Below are 22,685 nucleotides of genomic sequence, written 5' to 3'. Positions count from 1 at the left end.
TCCTTCTGCATTCACACAACGCAGCATTCCGGCAAATTGCCGGTAATGTTACAACTTCTCTTTCCGGAAAAAAGCCAGAACGAATTTACCGGTATTTTCAAAAAGGACCTGTTCACACATACAACCTTTCCGGAAAATTGCCGACAATTTTCCGGAAAAGTCTGTATGTGTGAAAGGGGCTATTATGTTTGATTTGAGAACCGTAACAACGCATTGCACCCGTAGAATGGAAGTGAGCCCGATCTGTCATCCAAGCATAACAGCTCACCCTCCGATGTCACGATGGACCTTTGATCTCTGGTGTCATCAAGCAGAGGCGTGGGCATCTCAGGGAATGAACTGCACAACCACCTGAAGCTTGACATAAAAAAAAAAAAACTGCTGACGTTGACAAGATTATACCCATTGGTATCGAAATTTGGTACCGAACGAAAATGATTTTTTCGATACTCGATAGTATCGAGACGAATCGGTCGGTGCTTGAAAAGTACCGAACTCAATACCCAGCCCTAATTGTATTACCTTTCAATTTCGAAATGTGTTTAGTGACTAAAATATTATTTTAATAAATATATGTTTAATGAATCTGTTTTGTTTAAATGAACCAAAATACATTGCCTATATTCACTGAGAAATAGATAGAAATAATTATTTAAAAATGGGGTGTACTCAATTATGCTGAGCACTATATATATATATATATATATATATATATATATATATATATATATATATATATATATATATCATAATGGATGCATTGCCATGTCTCATTTGACTCCCCCTCCTGCCAGTGCATGAAAAAAAATGATAGAAAAAAAGTAAGAGTAAAGCACAGAACAAAAACGTTGTTGTTGGGTTTAACCCAACATCTGTCCCTGTTATACCACCCACCCCCCCCCCCCCCCCCCCCCCCTCACCTCCCTACTATGATTTAGGCGCTGAACTTACACCATAAACTGTACATTCAGTGGCTTAACATCATGAATAGACATGCTTTCTTGGCCCCTGAGAGCAAAAGAAATGTCTAATGTTATCAGGGAATTATCAGCTAAAGCAAAATAATAGCAAATAGGTTGCCTATATTCAAATAGATTGGATTCATTGTAATTTACTAATAAATTATTTCCACCAGTTGTTTGTCTTTTAAATGTTTTTGTTAAGAATTCAGAGTAACTATGCTTAGTTTATAAACCATAAGGTGAGCTAGAAAACCATGAATAATATAAGCCAAATCCCACAAAGAAATGGAACTATTTTTTCTATTAGCAAATAGTGACTAAATCGTCCAAATTCATAAGATTTCATTTATACAGTTTTGAGGTGTGCACCCAAACACAAATGTCATTGGGGAATGAGCAATTAACGACTAAATCAATCAATTAATCAATCAATCAAACAAACAAATAAATTACTGTGCCCATGAGGTAGTGTTGGTAATACCCTAGCTACTTAAAACACTAGCAACATCAAAGCAATCATCCTGTCCAGGAACATTTTCAGAACCACATGTTAAAAATATAAGCACCTACTAGGATTAGGGTGGGTGTCGAAACCTGGTGCCATATGTAACCAGTATGCAACAGACCGAATCAGCATATGAATTTCAGTGCAACTAGTGCTGCAACAAAGACATATGAAGCATCAAGGGGTACATCAAAGGCACACATAATTACATGTTGCATCCCACCACCTCTAAACATTTAATTGTAAACAACGTTGAGAGACTCTAAATCAGAGTATTGTTTTAATCATATTAAAATCGGAGCATCCGCTTGTTAAGTGGTGACGTGTTTGTGATGTATGTAATACTGTTTCCGGGTCCAAGCCGCCACTCATTTGAGTGGAGAAATCATTCGTTTATGATCACGTTTTATTCCTATCACACATTAAAGTTAATTTTATATAAAATCATAGTGTACACAACAATCTCTGGGCTTGCTGCATAACAAATACCAAAATTTTAACAATCTATAAAAAATTAATCACATTCTGGCCATCGGATATTAGGCATGGACATATATATTATGATTGTGATTTTCGAAAGCCTTAAATCGCTTTGTAAACGTTTATTATTACCATTTCATGAGTCTCCCCATTCAGTTGAATAGAGCGCTTAGACCCGGAAGCCGCTTCGCGTGACGTCACACTTAACAAGTGGATTGGTGTCTATGTAAATGTGCTCAGTGACGACTCAATCCCCAACCCTAGAAACGAGGAGTTCACTGATTTTGATGACAGTCTCACCACATGTTAATAGCAAGCAAATATAATGTTAATTGTATAATGCAAATCTTGTATTCATGCTAACAAACAAATTATCAAAACAAATATATTAATGCAATTCAAATATATAAAATATGAACTGATGTATACTTTAAATTTTAATTACATTGTTCAATAACTTTAACTACTTTTTCATATAACATTTTCTAGAGTTATCATTTATAATTATTTTGTTTAAAAGTATCGGTTCAGGCACTGTTTGGCACCGGTAACGTTTTAAAAGTATCGATTTAGCAGCAGTATCGAAACTACCTGAGATGATACCCAACCCTAGCTAGGATGCTTTAGGGAAGTGTTCTTTGGAAACATTTTTTAATTTCAAAACTGCCAACCAAAGTTATGTGGTTACACTTCACCGAAATAGCACATTTCACTTTTAATCAATTTCGTTAAACAGCCTAGTCAGCCTTATTTTGGTAAATTACTAGTCCACCATTAAAAAATGCTTAAGGTATCAATGAATGGACTCTGCAGTCACAACAAACCAGTAACCACCTTCCTGCTAGTACTCATGATGAACTCTAGAGACTCACATCCCATAATCACTTCCCCGATCAGTCAACTGGGAACAGCTGGCATGATTTGGGCCAGTCTGAAAGGATTAGATGATGGTGTTTCCGTACATAAGCACCACCCTTTTCTTTTTAGTCACTGCCTTATCTCCAGTGTTTCCACTTTGATGATGATGATGGCTAATTTATCGGAAGCAGAACTTCCCATTTATGAATAGGATTTCGAAAATGTCTTAAAGATTATTCGCATTGCCCAATGAGAAGGGGAGAATTTAAGAAACAAATTATTCTTAGAAAACCCAAGAAGAAAACAGAAACAGTCAAAGAATAGCTATTTAAAATTTCAATTATTTAAATGAGTTAACATAGCAGTTCACTAGCAAAATCATTCTGCCGAAGTGGGATCAAGATATGGGTGGACACCACTAAATTTTTGCAATAGCACTACTGAGATTTGATTTACTTAAAGGGACAAAAGATTTTCCCAAAATGATAGAATATTCACCCTAAAGTGATTCCAAACCTTTATGCGTTTCTTTCTTCTCTTGGACATGACGCAAGATATTTTGGAGAAAGCTGGAAACAGTAACCAACAAAAACCACTTTCCAATATTTTCCAAAGTATCTTATTTTGTGTTTAACAATAGAAAGAAACAGATAAAATTTAGAAACAACTGAGTAAATGATGACATAATTTTCATTTTTAGGGATTAACAGATAAAATGATTACTCTGGGATGTTCGATGAATAAAACTGCGTTTTCAGGAGATTTAAGGATGAGGCATGTTTGTGTAATGTTGGAAGTCTATTAACAAGTTCATTACCAGACAGGGGAGCAGGAAATGCGGGGAGATGCTTGTAAACAGCTCCCTCTGCCAGTCTCACTGGGTGGGCCACACTGCAACTTCCTCTGAGTCCACAGTCTTAGCTGACAACCAATACACACGAACCACAGATATTTGGCTGCCCTAAGACACCTCATATCTCTTGGTCTTGACACACACTACACCATAAAAAAAGAGACAGAATCAAGCAAAACGTGACAACAATGGTGGGATAGTCGGGAGAGTTCTCCTGATAAAGAGATGATTTGTTGCTTAAACGGTTCTTGCAAATCACAGTGGTAAGTTTAGGGCAGTTCTATGGCTAGACAGACATTCCGAGGCTAGTCTCGGTAACGAAGACCCAGGTTGGGACAAACAAATGGAAAACTCCCAGACTTGACCACAAGGGAGGAGCCGGATGTTCTCAACGAGTGCATGACCTCTATTCCATCCCAATAAACTCGCAAATTTGGTGTGACCTTTAAACCACAGTGACCAACAAAATGCTATGTGGATGGGTTTGTTTATGTAAAAAGTATGATTGTGTTTAAATGGAATGCTGCCTATGTACATTAAAAAACAAAATAAACAATGAGACTATTCTAGCCTTTCATATTTTATCTCAGGTTGTGTTGTATAACGTTAGAAAAAGCACCCAAATCAATGCACAAATTATTCTAAAGTATTGTAAGGCTCAGATCATTCAATTGAATATGTATGATGTACATCACCTTTTAGGAATGTATAATTTCTTGTGTAACTGTAGGTTATAACTATGCAAATCAAGGCACACACACATACACACACATGCACACACACACACACACATATATATATATATATATATATATATATATATATATATATATATATATATATATATATATATATATATATATATATGTATATATATAAATACTACACTAAAAATATATAATAAACTAAAATTTTTAGTAGGCTTGTTACATAAAAAGCACTGGTCAGTTTTTGTGTTTGAGGTTTTTTTTCCCCCTGTGAGAACCAGCATGGACAAACAGTGCTAATGTACGCATTTCAGAGAGATTGAAGGATCTGGCCCATCTGAGGCCCAGCTGAGGCCAATCTGGGCCCGTGCCAGTCTGTCTGTCTGCCCTGCTTCACTCTGACGCCTTGACTGCCTCTCAGCAGAGGACCAGCATTTGTGCGTAAACGCTTCCTTTGGGCATTGGTACAGTGGCCCAGCTGTCAAAACCTGACTGGCCACAGCAGTAGAAAACATGATTCAAGCAATGCGTTCCTCATGCCAAGGCACAGCTGCCCTGCCAAACATGTGTGGGGGTCCATGGTCTTTGTTCCCAAAACCTCTCTAATGATTCTTCAACGCCAGGGAAATGTGTGCGGAGGGAAAAATTAAACAAAACATATTATATTTCCTCAATGAGGACAGCCACAAGCCAAGCCTTTTTTTACCCATTACTGTAAAACAGAAGCAGGTTTCCACTTCGACAGGGGAATTGTTTCTCGTACAGATTGGTGTGTAGACATTCGGCTGGAGTCTTGCTTGTTAAATCATACCAGTCAAGCCAAGCGGTCAATCAAATGTCTTTTTTGAGAATAGTATCAGTCCTCGTGTCATTTTAAGCCACTGAGTCACTCGTTCCAAGTTCGCAGTATTGACAGTTGTGACCAGTGGGCTTGTTCAGACTTGCCCGGGTCCCAGCTATTTTTTGATTCCCTAGGATTTAAGATCCTGTCAACAGTCATCAAAGTTACAGTGCATCCAGAAAGTATTCATAGCGTTTCACTTTTTCCACATTTTTTAATGTTACAGCCTTAATCTAAAATGGATAAAATTCATTCATTTTCTCAACATTCTACATAATATCCCATAATGACAATGTGAAAAAAAAGATTTTTTGAAATTGTTGCAAATTTATTTTAAAAATTTTAAAAGAAAAACCTTGAAAAAAAATCACATGTACATCAATATTCACAGCCTTTGCTCAATTCTTTGTTGATGCACTTTGGAAGCAATTACAGCCTCAAGTCATTTTAAATATGATGCTACAAGCTTGGCACACCTGTGTTTGGGAATTTTTGCCCATTCTTCTTTGTAGTACCTCTCAAGCTCTATCAGGTTGGATGGGAAGCGACAGTGTACAGTCATTTTCAGATCTCTCCAGAGATTGTTCAATAGAATTTAGGTCCAGCTCTGACTGGGCCACTCAAGGACATTCACCGAGTTGTTGTGAAGCCACTCCATTGATATTTTGGCAGTGTGCTTTGGGTGATCCTGTTGAAAGAGGAGCTTTATTCCCAGTCTGAGGTAAAGAGCACTCTGAAGCATGTCTTCATTCAAGATGTTTATGTACATGGCTGCATTCATCTTTCCCTCTATCCTGACTAGTCTTCCAGTTCCTGCTGCTGAAAACATCCCCACAGCAAGATGTTGCCACCACCATGCTTTACTGTAAGGATAGTATAAGCCTGGTGATGAGCGGTGCCTGGTTGTCTCCAAACGTAACATCTGGCATTCACTCCAAAGAGTTCAATTTTAGTCTCATCAGACCAGAGAATTTAGTTTTCTATAGTCTGAAATTCCTCCAAATGCCTTTTAGCAAATTCCAGGAGGGGGATGACTTCTGTCTGGCCACTGTACCATACAGGCCTTATTGGTGGATTGCTGCACAGATGGTTGTCCTTCTGTAGGGTTCTCCTCTCTTTACACAAGATTGCTGGAGCTCAGACAAAGTGACCATCGGGTTATTGATTACCTCCCTGACGAAGACCCTTCTCCCCCGATCACTCAGCTTAAATGGTTGGTCAGCTCTAGGAAGAGATCCTGGTGGTTCCAAACATCTTCCACTTATGGAAGACGGAGGCCACTGCTCATTGAAACTTTCATTCATTTATTCATTTTCTTTTCGGCTTAGTGCCTTTATTAATTTGGGGTCGCCACAGCGGAATAAACCGCCAACTTATCCAGCATGTTTTTACACAGCGGATGCCCTTCCAGCCGCAACCCACCTCTGTGAAACATTCTCACACACTCACACACACACACACACACACACACACACACACACACACACACACACACACACACACACACACACTCATTCACACTCATACACTACAGACAATTTAGACTACCCAATTCACCTGTATCCCATGTTTTTTTACTGTGGGGGAAACCGGAGCACCCGGAGGAAACCCACGTGAATGCAGGGTGAACATGCAAACTCCACACAGAAACGCCAACTGACCCAGCTATGCTCGAACCAGCGACCTTCTTGGTGTGAGGCGACAGCACTACCTACTGCACCACTGCGTCGCCCATTGAAACTTTCAGCAGCAGAATTTTTTTTTGTAACCTCCTTCAGCCTTGTGCCTCAAGATAATCCTATCTCGGAGGTCTACATACAATACCTTTGTCTTCATGCTTGGGTGGGCTTTGACATGCACTGTCAACCCTGAGACCTTATATAGACCGGTGTAAACCTTTGCAAATTATGTTCAACCAACTGAATTTACCACAGGTGAACTCTATTAAGCTGCTGAAATGTCTCAAGAATGATCAATGGAAACAGAACGTACCTGAGCTGTGAATACTTCTGTACATGTGATTTTTTAGGTTTTTTATTTTTAATAAATTTGCAACAATTTAAAAAAAAAATCACATTGTCATTATGTATTTTTCACATTGTCATTAATCATCAATGTTTGTAGAATTTTAAGGAAATAACTAAATTTAATCCATTTTGAATTAAGGCTGTAACATGAAAAAATGTGAAAAAGGTGAAGCACTATGAATAGTTTTCGGATGCACTGTAAGCCCTACTTTTGCATAGACTTAACACTGAACCTATCCCTCAAACTCCAGTGTACAAATTGAATCCAAGAGAGGAGGAAAGAAAAAGCAAGAGTCAGAGATAGAAGAAGCAGGAAAACCGGGAGGTGGTACCATAACAGGAAAAGCATTGCTGTTTGAAACTGATACCAAAATAAAGCTGTGTGGTGCCTGGGTGTCAAGAGCCAGATAAAAACAGTAAGTACAATCAGTGGATTTTATGATGCTAAGTGTTCGAAATACTAAACTGGAATGACTTGAAGGAAGTATAAGACAGCTCGTAAAGGGCATGAAGTAGATGTGGAAGGAGCAGTTCAATATCATCTTCTTTGCTTGTGTCTGCTGGCACTCACAGAGGCTGTCTCGTAGTGGACGTACACTGGGGAGCACAGAGTGTGTGTGCTTGCTTCAAACAGGATGCCAGAGACCCCGCTGGCCTTTCCATTATTCATGCTGTGCTTCTTTCATCTGCACACAGCCTTACGAAAGTCCTTTTGGTGGCTGAATACTGTACATTTGTAATTAAAAAATTGAAAATATATAAATCAATGTTAATAAATTTTGGCTAAAACCAGTAATGTGGTAAATGATGACAATGTTTGATTGATTTATTTTTTATTGAAATAAATGCCATCTACAATGACACACTACAATTAACGCTGTACATTTTCAAACCTACCCTGTACTTTTCCCTACAGTGGCAAACCTAACTAGTAACTTTTCTATTTCATAATGCCAAACTTGCCCCCAACAATGACCAACTATCCTTGTACTTTTTCTATTCTACTGTACAATGATAAACTTCATACTACACTTACCTGGCACAGTCCCCTTTCTGTACATAGTACAATGATAAACTTATTGTAAAAATGTAACTTCTCCATATGACAAATTTACTTATTACCAATTTCATTCTAAAATCATAACCTTGACTCTCACTTAAATCATTATTTCAAATTAAATCTGGCATCTAATTTGTGTATTGAATTCTTTTTTCATTCCTTATGTTTACAATATTCTAAACAGAAAAAAAATGATTATTGAGGGTCTCACAAGAAACATTACTGAAGCAAAACGTTGCCACCTAGTGTTGATAAGATCGCAATTTCCATCTTCACGACTGACTCAAAACAGCAAAAATTGCAAGGGTGTTAATGTGTGCAGGTCATTCATGGGGGAGATGTCTGTAACAGGAAGCAACCGATTTGAATAGAAAAAAAATAATAGTATGCTTTAGTGAGGTTGAGTTTCACTTGGTTTTGTTCGGTGGTAATTGAGCAGAGTGTGCTCACAAGTTCAGGTGGAACATTGCGATCTCATCTAAAAGGTAGCCTGGCTACCAGCTGATCCAGACCGAAACAAGGCCCCAAAAACAACGACTCAGCAACAAGCTCTCAAACAACAACAACAAACATTCATTAGAACCTTGTGTTGCCAAACACTGATGCTTGAAACAAGACCCTTTTTCAATTTACAGAAGGGACGAATATAAACAGTTGCTGTCAACAAATGAGCAAACATGAGTGTTGCTGAGGAATCTTGGCTTTTGTTTCAATTGCATGAAAGTACTGAAATGAATTTGTAAGTGAAGATACAAGGAGCATTTGAGTCTGACTGGGACTCTCTATGTAATAACATGCTCTGCGTATTATACCAGCCATCCAGGGAAACTACAAACTCGACGTCAAAAAACATAACCTTTATACCAGCACCACGGTCATGGTCTTGCAAAGGGAAGCACAGGATATCACTGCATCTCACTAGAGCGTTACATGCAAAGCGGTCAAACGCAAGACCTTGATATTGTCTTAAGATTTTATGTTGCTTAAGACTTTCCTGACCCCTGTCTGGACCTCCCTTTTCTGGCACAGCTCCACGGTGCCCTCACTCACCTCGCTTCATGTGTCGACTCAATCCGTAACCCCCTCCTCCTCCTTGATGAACTCTCTCTCCTCCCGCACTCCTCCCCACCGTGGGGAGGTCTGATGAGAGAGTGGCCGTCAAGAAACCATACTAACACAAGGCTTTTTCTACAAGCCTGGAGTTTGTAAAATATGGGGGGTTCAGAGAAGGGGGAGTCATCGTGAGTGTTCTTCGCTGTATTGCCTCTGGAATATTAGCTGATGTAGTGCGTAGGGGGGATGGGCTGGCGGGGGAACCATTGAGGGTATCCAACCACAGAACACTCCCCCACATGTGGTGTCAATTAGGAACAATCTTGTTTTTACCCACCACTGAAAAGAAAGGAGGGCTTTTCTTGGGCAGTGTTTTTCTCTTTGCAGACCTGCTCCAGGAGAAGAAAGTGGCCGGAAATTTGGTTTCATATCAGTGTTTTTCACAGCAGTCTGAGATTTTTTAGCTCTCGTGTTATTCACACATAAATAATCATGGCTTTTTGAAAAACGTAACAAGGAAGTAGTTCTCTCATGAAATGTTTAATCGAATATGGCACTGTATCTCAAAAGAGGACAAATGTTAGGAACAGGATGCAGTAATTTGCCGGTTCCAAGTCCCTAACTAGGTTTATGAGAAGGTTCAATTGACAGCACAAAGCCACACAGGAAGTCACTCGACTGTTGTCAAGAGGAAGTTCACCTTTAAATATTAATTTGTGTTTTGGTTATGTCTCCCATTACAAGCTGCTTTGTTTGGACTAATTAAATTATTTATCCCTGCCTTGATTGATACGAAAACAAGTACAAACAATTTAATGCTTCTCTTGCCAACTAAAAACCGTAATAAAACAAAAGCAGCTTTCCCAAAGGTATCAAGGGAGATCAGATTAGGGTATTTTCGCAACAGCATACTTCAAACGCAGTCCATATCAACAGCCTAGAGCTCAGCCCAAATGCAGGTGTGAACCCAGCAGTGTGGTTGGCCACTGGATCGTGACCAAAATTAACTTTCTGATGCCCCAAGAAAACAACTATCCCATCCGCCCATGATAATAACCATAGCTCTCTGAGAACTTTGTACTATAATTCCTGCACAAAGTCTGGCATGTAACCAAAGACGACCTCTTGCCTTCTTGGCCAAAGCCAAAACCCAAACTGCCGTCTTTCTCAGGAGGATAGCAGTAAATGTGTGGGAGAGACAGAAACTAAACAAGCAGCACTGGGACTCAGGGAGTCCACCACAATAAGGTGAGGTTTTTGCATCAAACAGTACCTGTGCCTCAGGGTTTTTTTGAGGGAACATAAGTTGTGATGGGCCCTCAAAATAAAAATGCGGAGCTTAAACGCCCAAACATCCCATTTCTCAAGGGTTGTTTTCTTTAAAAATAAAAAAACTGCGTCTGACCCAAACTTCTATAATCAAAAAGGTCTCGAAATTTTGTTTTTCAGCTGACACCCTTCACTTTGAACTACCTACGTTCTGAAAATCAAGATGGACAGAAAGAACCACAAGAACAAACAGAGATTTTAAAAATGCATGTTGGATACTTTCAAGTGAGGACCCCAATAGGATAACACTTACCAATTGAACGTATGCCACTTTGTAATCTGGCCTCTTCACCCGCTGATTTAAATGGTTTCGTTTCTTGTTTGAACCTTAGGAGGAGAAAAAGATTAATTAGTAACACTAATAAAAGCTTTACATTTAATTTGAATTACAATATTACACATTTTGATTTAAATATCACATATTATAGAGTAATGGTCTCAAACTCAATTCCTGCAGAGCCGCTGCTCTGCACGGTTTTGCTCCAACCACCTCCAACTCAAACCTGCTTAATAGTTTTTTGTAGTCTTGAACATCTTGATTAGTCTAATTGATTGGGGTAAGAGCAAAACTGTGCAGCGCTGCGGCCCTCCAGGGATCCAGTTTGAGACTTTTGTTATAAAAAATTGCAATTACATTTGATGACACAAATTAGATGCATACAGCATATGATTTCTTTCTTTATTTTTTGCAACATGCTGCTTGAACATAAATAAGATCAATGTGTTTTACCGTGTGTGGTACAACCTCTTTGATGTTAGTCTAGGGTAAAAGTAAAAATATTTAAAAGCTGTGGTACTTTTACAAGATGATGGGTGAAAGTAAAAGACACAAACAACAAAACTGCCAACAAAAGTGATTTAATGTACAAGAAGTGAAATCAGAATAATGCCCAAATATATATACAATAAGATAAATATTTACAATAATAATAAAGTAACATATTAAACAAAGTATCTAGTATTATAAAGTATAAGTAAATCTACCTGCAATACTTGATCAGTGCTGACTAGTAAGGGCTCTGCCGAGAAATATTAATATAACAACATGAATTTAATACTGCAAACTAAGTGAATATTTAGAGTGCCGTATTAAACCCTCAAAGACTTTTATGCCATGTAGAACAGTTCAGATATTTATTTTGTGTCTTTGAGGGCAACAGAGTGTTTGGTTTATTTGTGAAGAAGTCCACTAGCCCTTTCACACAGTGATACCGGTAAATATCTGGAAAATTTCCGGAACGACTCTACCGGTATATTCAAAAAAGCGATGTTTACACAGGCAAGGACGTTACGGAATTTTTCCGGAAAAGAGCATTCACAGATCCATCGCAAAAAGCTGGTAAATTCTGACATCATTAACCAGAAATGACCTCTAAACGGCTGCCCTTGTGTTTGTAAACAATTGACTACATTACAAACTCTTTGGATGGATCAGTATAGAGTACAACTCCAATAAAAACATATAGAGGAACACTTTCGCATGTCGAGATGTTCATAATATGTGTGTGTGTGTGCTGGCGCTATGTGCGCTCACGGGCACACGCAAAGCTTGAAGGTAAACAAACAACGGATTATCATAAACATTTTATCGATAATTATTTACACAGTTAGCATTAAGAAAGAACATATAAACGTTATCTGACTAACATCTAGCAGCTAAAGGTGTCTGGAAAAACATTCAAAGGCTTTTATTCTCATAAACCGCGCGCACGTGAATGCGTCTGACTGTTCTGATTGGCCAAAGCAGGTGTCTCACATCAGCACGTTCTAGACGTGGACGCGCTCTTTCCGGCAATCTTCCTTCTGCATTCACACAGCGCAGCATTCCGGCAAACTACCGGTAATGTTAAAACTTCTCTTTCCAGAAAATAGCCAGAACGAATTTACCGGTATTTTCAAAAAGGGCCTGTTCACACATACAACCTTTCCGGAAAATTGCCGGTAATTTTCCGGAAAGGTCTGTATGTGTGAAAGGGGCTCATGTCTTCAGTCCTGTTAACTGTGGAATGCATGTTAACCTTTTCCCAACTGGCCATGGTGTAACACCACAAACACTGTTTGTTAACTTATACAAAACCCACCATAAGTCAGAAAGAACATCTGAAACAAATCCCCAAAGGACATAAGGATTATACAATGCCCATGTAATATTTCATTGGGCTGCCTTTACATTTGATTATGGCAGACAATTGCCACCCCAATATTTCAATATGTTCTGCAATGATCCAGACTGCTGCGCAAAATCTTCTCCAGCACACGCCAAAGATTCTCAATATGGTTAAGTTTGGGACTCTGTGGTGGCCAATCTATGTGTAAATTTTTTTTTACACGTCTCACATTGTGGGCATCACTGTGGCACAGCCTCACAGCAAGAAGGTCACTTGTTTGTGCTCCCGCTGGATCAGTTGGCATTTCTGTGTGGAGTTTGCATGTTCCCTTGTTTGTGTGGGATTCCTCTTGGTGCTCCGGTTTCCCCCACTGTCCGAAGACATGTGGTATAGGTGAAATGACTAAGCCGAGTTGTCTGTAGTGTATATGTTTGAATGTAAGAGTGTTTGGGTGTTTCCCACTGTTGGGAACGGCATCCGCTGGGTAAAACAAATGCGGATTAAGTTGACGGTTCACTTCGCTGTGGCAACCTCTGACTAATAAAGGGACTAAGTCAAAAAAAGAAAATGAATGAATGAATGAATCTTCACATTGTCATCTTGGAAAATTCTTATGCCATCATGGAAGAAATATACATTTATGAAATAACCTGGTCATTTTATAGATTCAGGTACTCAGCTGACCTTATTCCTTGGGCACACAACATTGCTGATGCTAGACCTGACCAATTACAAAATGCACAATTCATATTACTGCCCCCAACCACGGGGCTTGTATTGTAGGATGGGTGCATCACTTCATCCGACTTTCTTCTTACCCTAATGCATCCATTACTCTGGAACAGGGTAAATTTGAACTAATTAAACCACATGAACTTCTTTTATTGCTAGTCCATTCTATTTGCTCCCTAACAAATTAAAGCCTTTTCTCTCTGATTAGCCGCAATGATTAAATGGTTTTCTTTTAGTCACAATTTCTTGAGTTCACTTCACATTGTCTAAGTGGAAATGCTCCTACATTTACTATTAAACATAGCCATGAGTTCTACTGTTATTGTATTTTGTTACTGATTTGATATCACCAGATGTTTAAGTGATCACTGATCTTGATCATTAAAGTTTTTCCTGAACACAATTCTTCCTCAAAGAAGAATACCCCAATGGTATTAAATTTGAATGGCAGTAATATAAGAACACCAACATTGGGGGGTTAAAATCTCTCTTTAAAAACTTATATAACTGAAAAAGTTTACAATAGTGGCTTGTGTGATGAGTTTTCTCATACATCACAAAAAAAAAAAAAACGAAAAAAGAAAAAGATTGGCAGTCTTCCTTTACTGGTACAAGGAAGCCCTAAACACACAAACACTCTCTCCAATTAGGGTCAACTGAACGGTCAACCCGCAAAACAGGTGAGAAGCACTTTTGTTCATGTATGCAAAGCCTGTTTCCATTCCCATACTCCCACCCAACATTATATAGTATAAATAAATATTCAATCAAGCTCTCTTTTGAGGTTACGTTGGCTGGCTACTATTATGTTACAAATCCCAGGCCTAAGGGGTAGTTATAGAGACCTCTTCGAAAATACTCAGTAGGAAAAAGAATAGACGCCTTGAGCAGGGGGTTCCACCCGAACCCCCCTTTTCTCAGAATCCTTTAAACTATCAGCAGAGTGAAACCCATGACGCAGAGCGGGCACCTTCTCTGACGTGGTCTATTTCACCTAATGGGTGTTCTGCATTTTTTTACGTCGTGGCTGTAAAAATGGCTACTTTGCTTATTGGCCCTCTACAGCGTTGGCGTGGAAACCGCACGGAAAAATCCCAGTGGCGTAAACCCAACTGGCAGCTTGTAAAAGTGGTTCCCTCTGCGTTAACCAGACGGTAGAGCCTATAATAACCCCAGCATTATTTACTTACCCTTTGCTATTATTGTTTGCTATATTATCATAACCTTCATGTCTTGCAGGAATAGTTTATCTTTTCAAATTATGTCATCCTTAGTCACACTCATGTCATTCCAAACCAATATGACTTTCATCTAATTCTAAGGAATTAGATAAGAATTTGATTTCAGTTTCAGGATAGTTTTGAACTCATCCAACACATCAGATATGATGTAAATCACAAGCAAGTTAACACATTATGTCTTGTTACAACAACATAGAAAAATCATGACGAATGTTTCAGTATTTCAATCAACCCTTTTTTATACCACAATCATGTGATCTTTAAACCTTAAACGCATACCTCATGTCATTCTAGGGCTGGCCAATAAAATCGATATTGGTATTTATTGACCAAACATCATTGTCAATAGGGATAAAAAAAAACAGGTTTAGTATGAAGGCTATGGTTTTATTAAAACGTGACTGCTGAGCGAGCGCCTTAGAAGAAATGCCAATAAGCTTATGCCCGATTTACACTGGGTTTTAGCTTGATGGAGGGTGTGTCTAAAGTTAGGTTTGACATGATAGTCATAGCAGCGGCAGTCAATGAAATAAGTCTGCAATAGATTACTGTCTGAGCTGGGGTATTTACATAAAGCAATCTGATTGGCTGACGCTTCCATCCTTGAAAAGTAAAAAAAAATTCCCAACTTCTGCAGCGTGCAACACCGCTGAAGAAACGCCGATAGGCCCACAATTCAGATTCAGTGACGCTGACGCCCTGTGTGAAAGGACCATCGATTGTAATTTTCCAATGGAGGCGTGCGAATTACTTGACGGGCACATGGGAGCACGTGATGCATGCACATTTTCCAGGTACACCTAATTGAAAAACATCTGAACTTTTTAAAATGCCACGAGCACACCGCGGTTCATGTAAGTAGAACTAACCAACCTCCTTCACACTTTGTATAGAATATACACATTTCAGTAATCCTTTTTACATAAGCTTGGATTGGAGCTGCAGCAATGATTTGTTCGTTTGTCATCCCTCATCCGAGAAAACGGTTGATGGTTGCCTAAATTTTGAGGCCCGCCAGCAGCGCAAGCGCAAAGCCCATTGTAGATGGTCAAAAAATCTATGTGCTCGCGCTTGTCACTTCAGGTCTTAATAGCAACACACTTAAAAAAGAGTGATGTATAGCAGCAGTGAGGAGATTGTAAATAAAAAGAATTTAAAGATGTCGCCAGAGTGGCTTTTTGGTTTGTTTTCTTGTGCATTCCAGCCACTAGCACCCCATCTAAAAGAGTTTTCATCATAGGGATAATGTTGTCAATTTTTAATGCTGTAATATGTATTTAAATAATGATGCTTTGTTCCTTTACTTTAAACCTCAGATTTAATTATCGTAATTTGTGTTGTTCACAGAGTTTGAAATTTACTGTATTATTAATATTCACTACTTACAGGGCCTGAGCAAGCTGAACTGCCGCTCTAGGCAGAGGACGGTCACGCCGCCCTCAACCCCAATGTGAAAACGAAAGTGACCGGTTATGAAAATGAAGTGAGGTGTCGCAGACCTCTATTCTGCTGCCCTATGCGCGGATATAACTGAGGACGCGCAGCTGCTGAGGGAGGGAGGGAGGAAGGTGTCGTGGATGCCGCCCTCTCTATTCTGCCGCCCTATGCGCGGATATAACTGAGGACACGCAGGTGCTGATGGAGGTGTCGCCTATGCGCGAATATATCTGAGAACGCGGGTGGTGAGGGAGGTGTCGCGGACACAACTGAGGACGCGGGTGGTAAGGGAGGTGTCGCGGATGAAGCCCTCTCTTACTGCCGCCCTAGGCAGCCGCCTAGGTCGCCTCTATGGAAGCGCCAGCCCTGACTACTTACAGATATTGATATACCTTCACTATTGCACACACTTTGTATGTTTAAGAGTCTCTTTAACATTTGTTTATTTAATTATAAAGATATGAGATATTTTGTTTAAAATTTTTAGTTTTTGACTATTAAAACTATTTGCCTTAACAATGTTGTTAAATTAAAATAAAGTGGTTAAATATCACCCAGCCCGTCATTCACTACCCTCTCCCTGACTCATTTTTGAGTTAGGTATTAACCTTTTTAAAAGCCTGTTTAAATTTTGTGTAAAGGTGGCATAGTAGCATAGTGACCCCGGCTGGGTCAGTTGGCATTTTCTGTGTGATGTGTGCATGTTTTCCCAGTGTTTGCGTGGGTTTCCTTCGGGTGCTCTGGTTTCCCCCACAGTCCAAAGACATGTTGTATATGTGAATTGAATAAGCTAAATTGGCTACAGTGTATGTGTGTGAATGCAAGAGTGTATTGGGGGGTTCCCAGTTTTTCGTTGCGCCTAGAAGGGCATCCTCTGCGTTAAACATTTGATAGATAAGTTGGTGGTTCATTCTGTTGTGGCGACCCCTGATTAGTAAAGGAACTAAGCCAAAAGAAAATAAATGAATGATTGTTTCTAATTGTAGTTCCTCTTATCCGAGCATTTCAATAAGTAAAAAAAATGGCATAACAACATGAGTAAAAAAGATAAATATTCCATATATTCAAAATGGCTGTCGCATATGGCTTAATCTGGATATTTGTGACCTTTTTAAAATCATTACCTATGACCTATTAGAGAGGTCACCACAGTGGAATGAGCTGCCAACTATTATGTTTTAAGTAGTGGATGCCCTTACAGCTGCAACCGAGTATTGGAAAACACCCATACACCCATATTCACACAAACACACACACAAACACACACACAAACACACACACAAACACACACACACACACACACACACACACACACACACACACACACACACACACACACACACACACACACACACACACACACACACAAACAAACAAACAAACAAACACATACTCATACACTGTAAACAATTTAATTTATTCAATTCACCTGTACTGCATGTCTTTGAACTTTTAGGGGAAACCTGAGCACCTGAAGGAAACCCTCATGCTAACTTCACACAGAAATGCCAACTGGCCCAACCAAGAACCAGCAAGCTTCTTGCTGTGAGGCGACAGTGTTAACCACTGAGCAATTGTGCCACTCCTGAACAGTGACATGACTTTCATTCCTTCAAGTGGAATAAATAATGTCTGCATAAGTTGTTGGAAATGGAATTGTGATATTTGCTGGGTGAAAAAAAAATTGCTTATGTGTTCCAAAGAAAAGCAGCAACATACATGAATGACATGATGATGAAAATAGCTAAATGCCTAATTTTTATCTCCTGGGTGAACTACTCCTTTAATCATAACTGTAAAAATAAAAAAGTACAAAGTTGTGTAACACTTCTGGCGAACATTGTGAAGAAATTAACAAGGCAGGGCATCCTAGGACAACTGTTGGTCAAAACACTACAGCAAGAAACAGAAAGATAAGCAGCTGTTGAGTGCAATCACGCAAACCACTTTCTTTCCCTTCCCTCCATCAATTCCTCCCACTTTATCCCCAAAACACAGTACGCTGAATTAGCTGTATGTTTATACATATATTTCAAACTCCTGCTCTCCTGCCAAAACATCTTGTCAGTATTGATCATTCTCATTGACTAGCATACATATCAACCCTATCTAGGTGACCGACCACCCTCTTAGAGCAAAACAAGGGATAAACATTAGCCAGTTGTTGTTTAAGGGATTCATAAGGTTTAGGCCATTTGACAGAACGGTCGCTGTGTCTTTTACACGATGCAGTATAGTTTGTCCCGCGTTGTTGAGAAAGTAGACAACAACACAGAGTCAGAAGAGGTGCAAAAATAGTGAGGGGTGCGCAAAGGACTCAAAAACAGCTGGCCGGAACAAACTGGAATGGATTAGAATGCAGGGGTCTTGACACTTTGTTTTTCTGAATCACCAAACTGTCTCTTTGTGGTACAAGACACTAAAAAGAAGAGGTGAACGATGCAGTTGTGAGTTAACTATATTAAGTGTACCTTTTCAATTTAAATCTGTGTTTTTTTGTATTAAAGCTGCTGTATGTACATTTTGGACTCTTCTAAAGCATAAAAGTACCACAATATGTTTGCCGATGTTAAGTGAACATTCTTGTTTATCTGAAAAACAATGCTGAAGTCAGATTTTATGCTTCAGAAATGTGCGTTATGTGCTGTAACGGCTGTCTTTATTTTGGTCTCTTTAACCAGCCCAATGCCAGTTTAGCAAATTATATTTCAGCAACCCAGGTTGCCCTGTTGGAAAACAGCATATTTTCTTCATTCAGTCAGAAAGGCTCTCAAAGAATGCGTCCATGACTGAAATGCGACTTCTGGTGGACAGTAACAGCCCCAAAATGAGACGCCGATTCAGAGTTCCACATGAGGTGGTTATTAATTAGCAAAAAATATAAAACTCACAAATGTAAATATTAGGTAAGCAGGATGCATTGTAACCCAGTGTCCTACAAACTTGCTACAAGACGAGATACGCAGTGATAAGCAACTGAGGTGTTTGCACCAGCCATTCAGAGGAACACAATAGTGCACTTACTGCATCCCAACAAAATGGTAAGGTTTATAATCTAATTAATTCATATTAAACCTCTTTAAAATTATTAAATGTACATGCAGAATCACTGATATGTGTTGGCCTGCACACAGTTTAAAAGTTTTATTTCAAACGGTTTATTTTATTTTCAAGATCTGAGGTAATCTATCTGCTGCTGCTTTTAGTAGTATGTAGGGTTGTAACAATATACCGGTATGACGGTCTACCACGATTTGAACGTGCACGATTATCATACCATGAACAATTGCATATCAACGGTTTTAACCCTTAAAGACCGAGACAGCCGCCCGCGGCTAAAAATAAGTATTGCTCTTAAATGTTTAATACTTTTATATGTATATGTTTAATATGTTTAAAACTTTTGATCCGCTGATCCGATTCATACAATTCAAAGATTGGCATAAAGAAGAGAATCTCAGCTTTCCAGTGCTGTATCACATAACATAACACGGACTTTCAGAGGCTCCGGAATCAGTGCGGATACGTCATCAAAATTTGACAACGCTGATTTGACAAAGAAACGCTCGTCACTGTGTCTCCGGACAAACCAGACATGATACATTGATGCATTGTCCCTCCTCCATGCCCAGATTGGTTCAAACTCGCTATATCACAACCAATAAGCATAGGTTTCACTTTTGTTTGTGGACCAACACTGAGCTCTTTGAACAACACGGAATGAGAGATAGGCATACATTTCTGCGCGGCTTAATAAAACGCAAAAAAAAAAAAAGTTTTGCATGAAATAATTTTCATACTAAGTACTTTTGCATGCACAGCAGCACAGAAACATGACAAAACAGTGACACAGCAAAGACGAACTGCTGCTCTTGCTGTTTTCAAAAGACACAAATGAAGGTGCAGCTGTTTGTCTGCATTGCATACAACCACATCCAAATCCATATCCACAGACAACCATATCCATGCTGGCACATAAAACCTAAGGATGTTCCATATTGAATCTAGTTTCGTTATGTAACTATTTATAGTATAGTAAATATTTACATCTATTTTTTTACTGAGGATTTGCACCATGTTTATTTGGACTTTGACACATTATTTATTATTTTCTTATTTTTTTATTTGTTCATTGTACAAGTGGACACATTCTCTCACCTCAGCGGTCAAGATTAAGTCCTGAAAATCTCAACATGCTTACATTTCTTTATCACAACCTAGACTGAAAAAAACAACGCTTTAAATACATGTTTACAGCCATAAACTTGGTATTGCACTTTTGGTCTCCCATTTATCCTGCTTATAAGGAAGGACAGTTTAAGTTTATTTTTGACTAATCTTAAAAGACCTTGCTTGTTTATTCCTTCTAATTTAATTTATTAAAATGGGAGATTTTTCAGTTTATTTTTATAAAAGACTTCTATAGTTCTATTAAAATGGTTCTTTCAAAAGTTTGTTGAAATAAAACCTTTGTTCAGTCAGAAAACGTGTTCTTATTCTTTTCAGGGTCTTTGCTATGAGAATTACTATTTAATAACGTATACCGCGAAACCGTGGTATTGTTTTAGACGATTATCATACCGTAAAAAATTCATACCGTTACAACCCTAGTAGTATGCCAACAAATGTCATGTAAAATGGCATTCAAACTCACATTATTTAGCATTTAACACTGAATAAAGCACATTAAGGTGTACCAGAGGTGAACATTGTCAGTTTGTCCTGTTGTTCAGCCACAAGAAATAGAAGCTGTTTCTAAAATATAAATTTCAGGTGTTGGTTAGAACAAAAACTCCTTTTACTATGGAAAATATTTCTTCTATCGTGTGCCAAAGCTTTTTTTAGAACACAATTTAAATCAGCCTTCAGGCTCGATAGTCAGGCACACTCCTGTTGGTGTTGTCAATCTGGCAAGCTGCGCTTGTGTGTTTTGAACCAGGAGCGCAATACCCAGTTCAACCACTTGGTGTCAAACTACATGCTGCACCTTTAACTGAGGGATAACATTAATGAATATTAGCTATCAAGAACTAACGACTTTGCTCATTGTCTAAAATTAACAAAGATTAATAATATGGTTGGGTCAATAGACAATGCCATCATACATCTCTGATGGCCGATAGACATCACGACGCTAAGCCGGCATCCAATCCTCTGACCCATCCCCGCAGCAGCAGCAACCGGCTCGCAAACTGCTTCCATTTTTTACTTTTACACTAGTACTTCGTCATTTTAGCGAACACCTCAGATACTGTTGGCTGGTTCCTGTTAGTTGTGCACCTTTTTTACCGCCATTATAACAACACCACTGCCTATTCACGAGTCCCGAAGAAAAAAGTGATTGACAGGTGGTAATTATGTGTGTAACTTACCTTTATTCATTAACTGTATAATTTGTTTATGGGTAAAACAAAGACCATGCAAGTCAGGTAGTTTAAACGGTAGGCTACAAATAATTAATTAATTAATTAATTATATATATATTAGCGCTGTCAAAATTAGTGCGTTAATGAATGAGATTAATTTTAAATAATTAACGCGTTAAAATAATGTACGCAATTAACGCAGTTGCAGGTTTTTTTTTTTTACTTCCTGTTGTGGTGGATGTGTGTTTAACATGCAATAAATGTGGATAAGACCAAGGAAGCACTTTTTGAAGGCAAGTTTCAGTATACAACAATTAGTCGCATCACCAGGCTCTCCAAAGTTTCATGCAATTTCGGGTGTTTCATTTTTAACTTTCGACTTCTGTTGTAAGTTGATACCGCATGGCAAACAGAAAGAAAATCCTCCGCATTTCGTGACTTGGTGTTCCTTTAAGGTAATTAAATCACTGCTTAGGCTACATGGAAGAATTATAATAAGAGTATAATCTTAATCATATTAAAATCGAAGTATTGGTGTCTTATGTGAATGTACTCAGAAAGACTCTGGTGAAGTCGCAAGCTGTCAAAGACAGGGCATTACTCTGCCTTTCAGCATGAGCCCTCCGAGTTTAGCGTGTTTCCTCAATAAACGCAACGAAAGCGTATGCTTTGCGTTGTTGTGTCAGAATCCTTGTGAAATACAGTAATACTTTAGGATGCTTAGTTTAAGCAAATTTAATGAATGTGATCAAGCGTGTTGAATCTGAGGAGAGTCGCTCCAGAATGGAAGGCCGTGGTGGCCAAAACATCTGCAGCGCGTTGTGTGTGTGTCTGTGTGTGTGTCTGTGTGTGTGTCTGTGTCAGGCCCGTTGAGGGGTGTCAGGGGTGGAGTGAGCGACGTATCTGAGTAGGGGCGTGTGCGCGCGAGACGTACCTGAAGGACGGTGGGGGTGAGTTGCGCGCGACATAGGCTACCTGAAGAGCTAGGAGGGATGCGAGGGAGAGGGGTGTGCAATGTATTTAACGACCGGTTTGCGAGAAATTATCATTCATTTGCGGGCATTTGGGAGTCTCTGTGCACTTGTGGGATACTCCTAGTCTTAGCAACTGGATGAATGTAAAGGAG

The 22,685-nt window shown here is 39.0% G+C and overlaps 2 protein-coding genes and 1 long non-coding RNA gene across 3 annotated transcripts in view; 1 reads left to right on the top strand and 2 right to left on the bottom strand.

Moving 5' to 3' along the window:
* The window catches only part of LOC147837707 (uncharacterized), an 838,558-nt gene that overhangs the window by 452,330 nt on the left and 363,543 nt on the right, over positions 1-22,685 (top strand). The gene's annotated exons all lie outside the window — the stretch shown is intronic.
* mrpl23 (mitochondrial ribosomal protein L23) overlaps positions 1-22,685 on the bottom strand; it is a 41,329-nt gene that overhangs the window by 9,853 nt on the left and 8,791 nt on the right. Inside the window, 1 exon segment of the mRNA NM_001002052.2 lies at positions 10,929-11,002. Coding sequence (NP_001002052.1) covers positions 10,929-11,002 — 74 coding nt within the window.
* On the bottom strand, positions 6,518-9,829 carry LOC147837708 (uncharacterized). Its single transcript, XR_015526557.1, has 2 exons — positions 6,704-9,829; positions 6,518-6,650 (listed from the first exon to the last, which is right to left on the bottom strand). It is a non-coding gene; the product is annotated as an uncharacterized LOC147837708 (long non-coding RNA).

Source organism: Danio rerio, chromosome 25 (genome assembly GCF_052040795.2).
Source record: "Danio rerio strain M-AB ecotype USA chromosome 25, GRCz13ab, whole genome shotgun sequence".
In the NCBI taxonomy this organism is placed as follows: Eukaryota; Metazoa; Chordata; class Actinopteri; order Cypriniformes; family Danionidae; genus Danio; species Danio rerio.
Note: the sequence above shows the minus strand (reverse complement) of the source record. Positions and strands in the feature narration are given on the sequence as shown.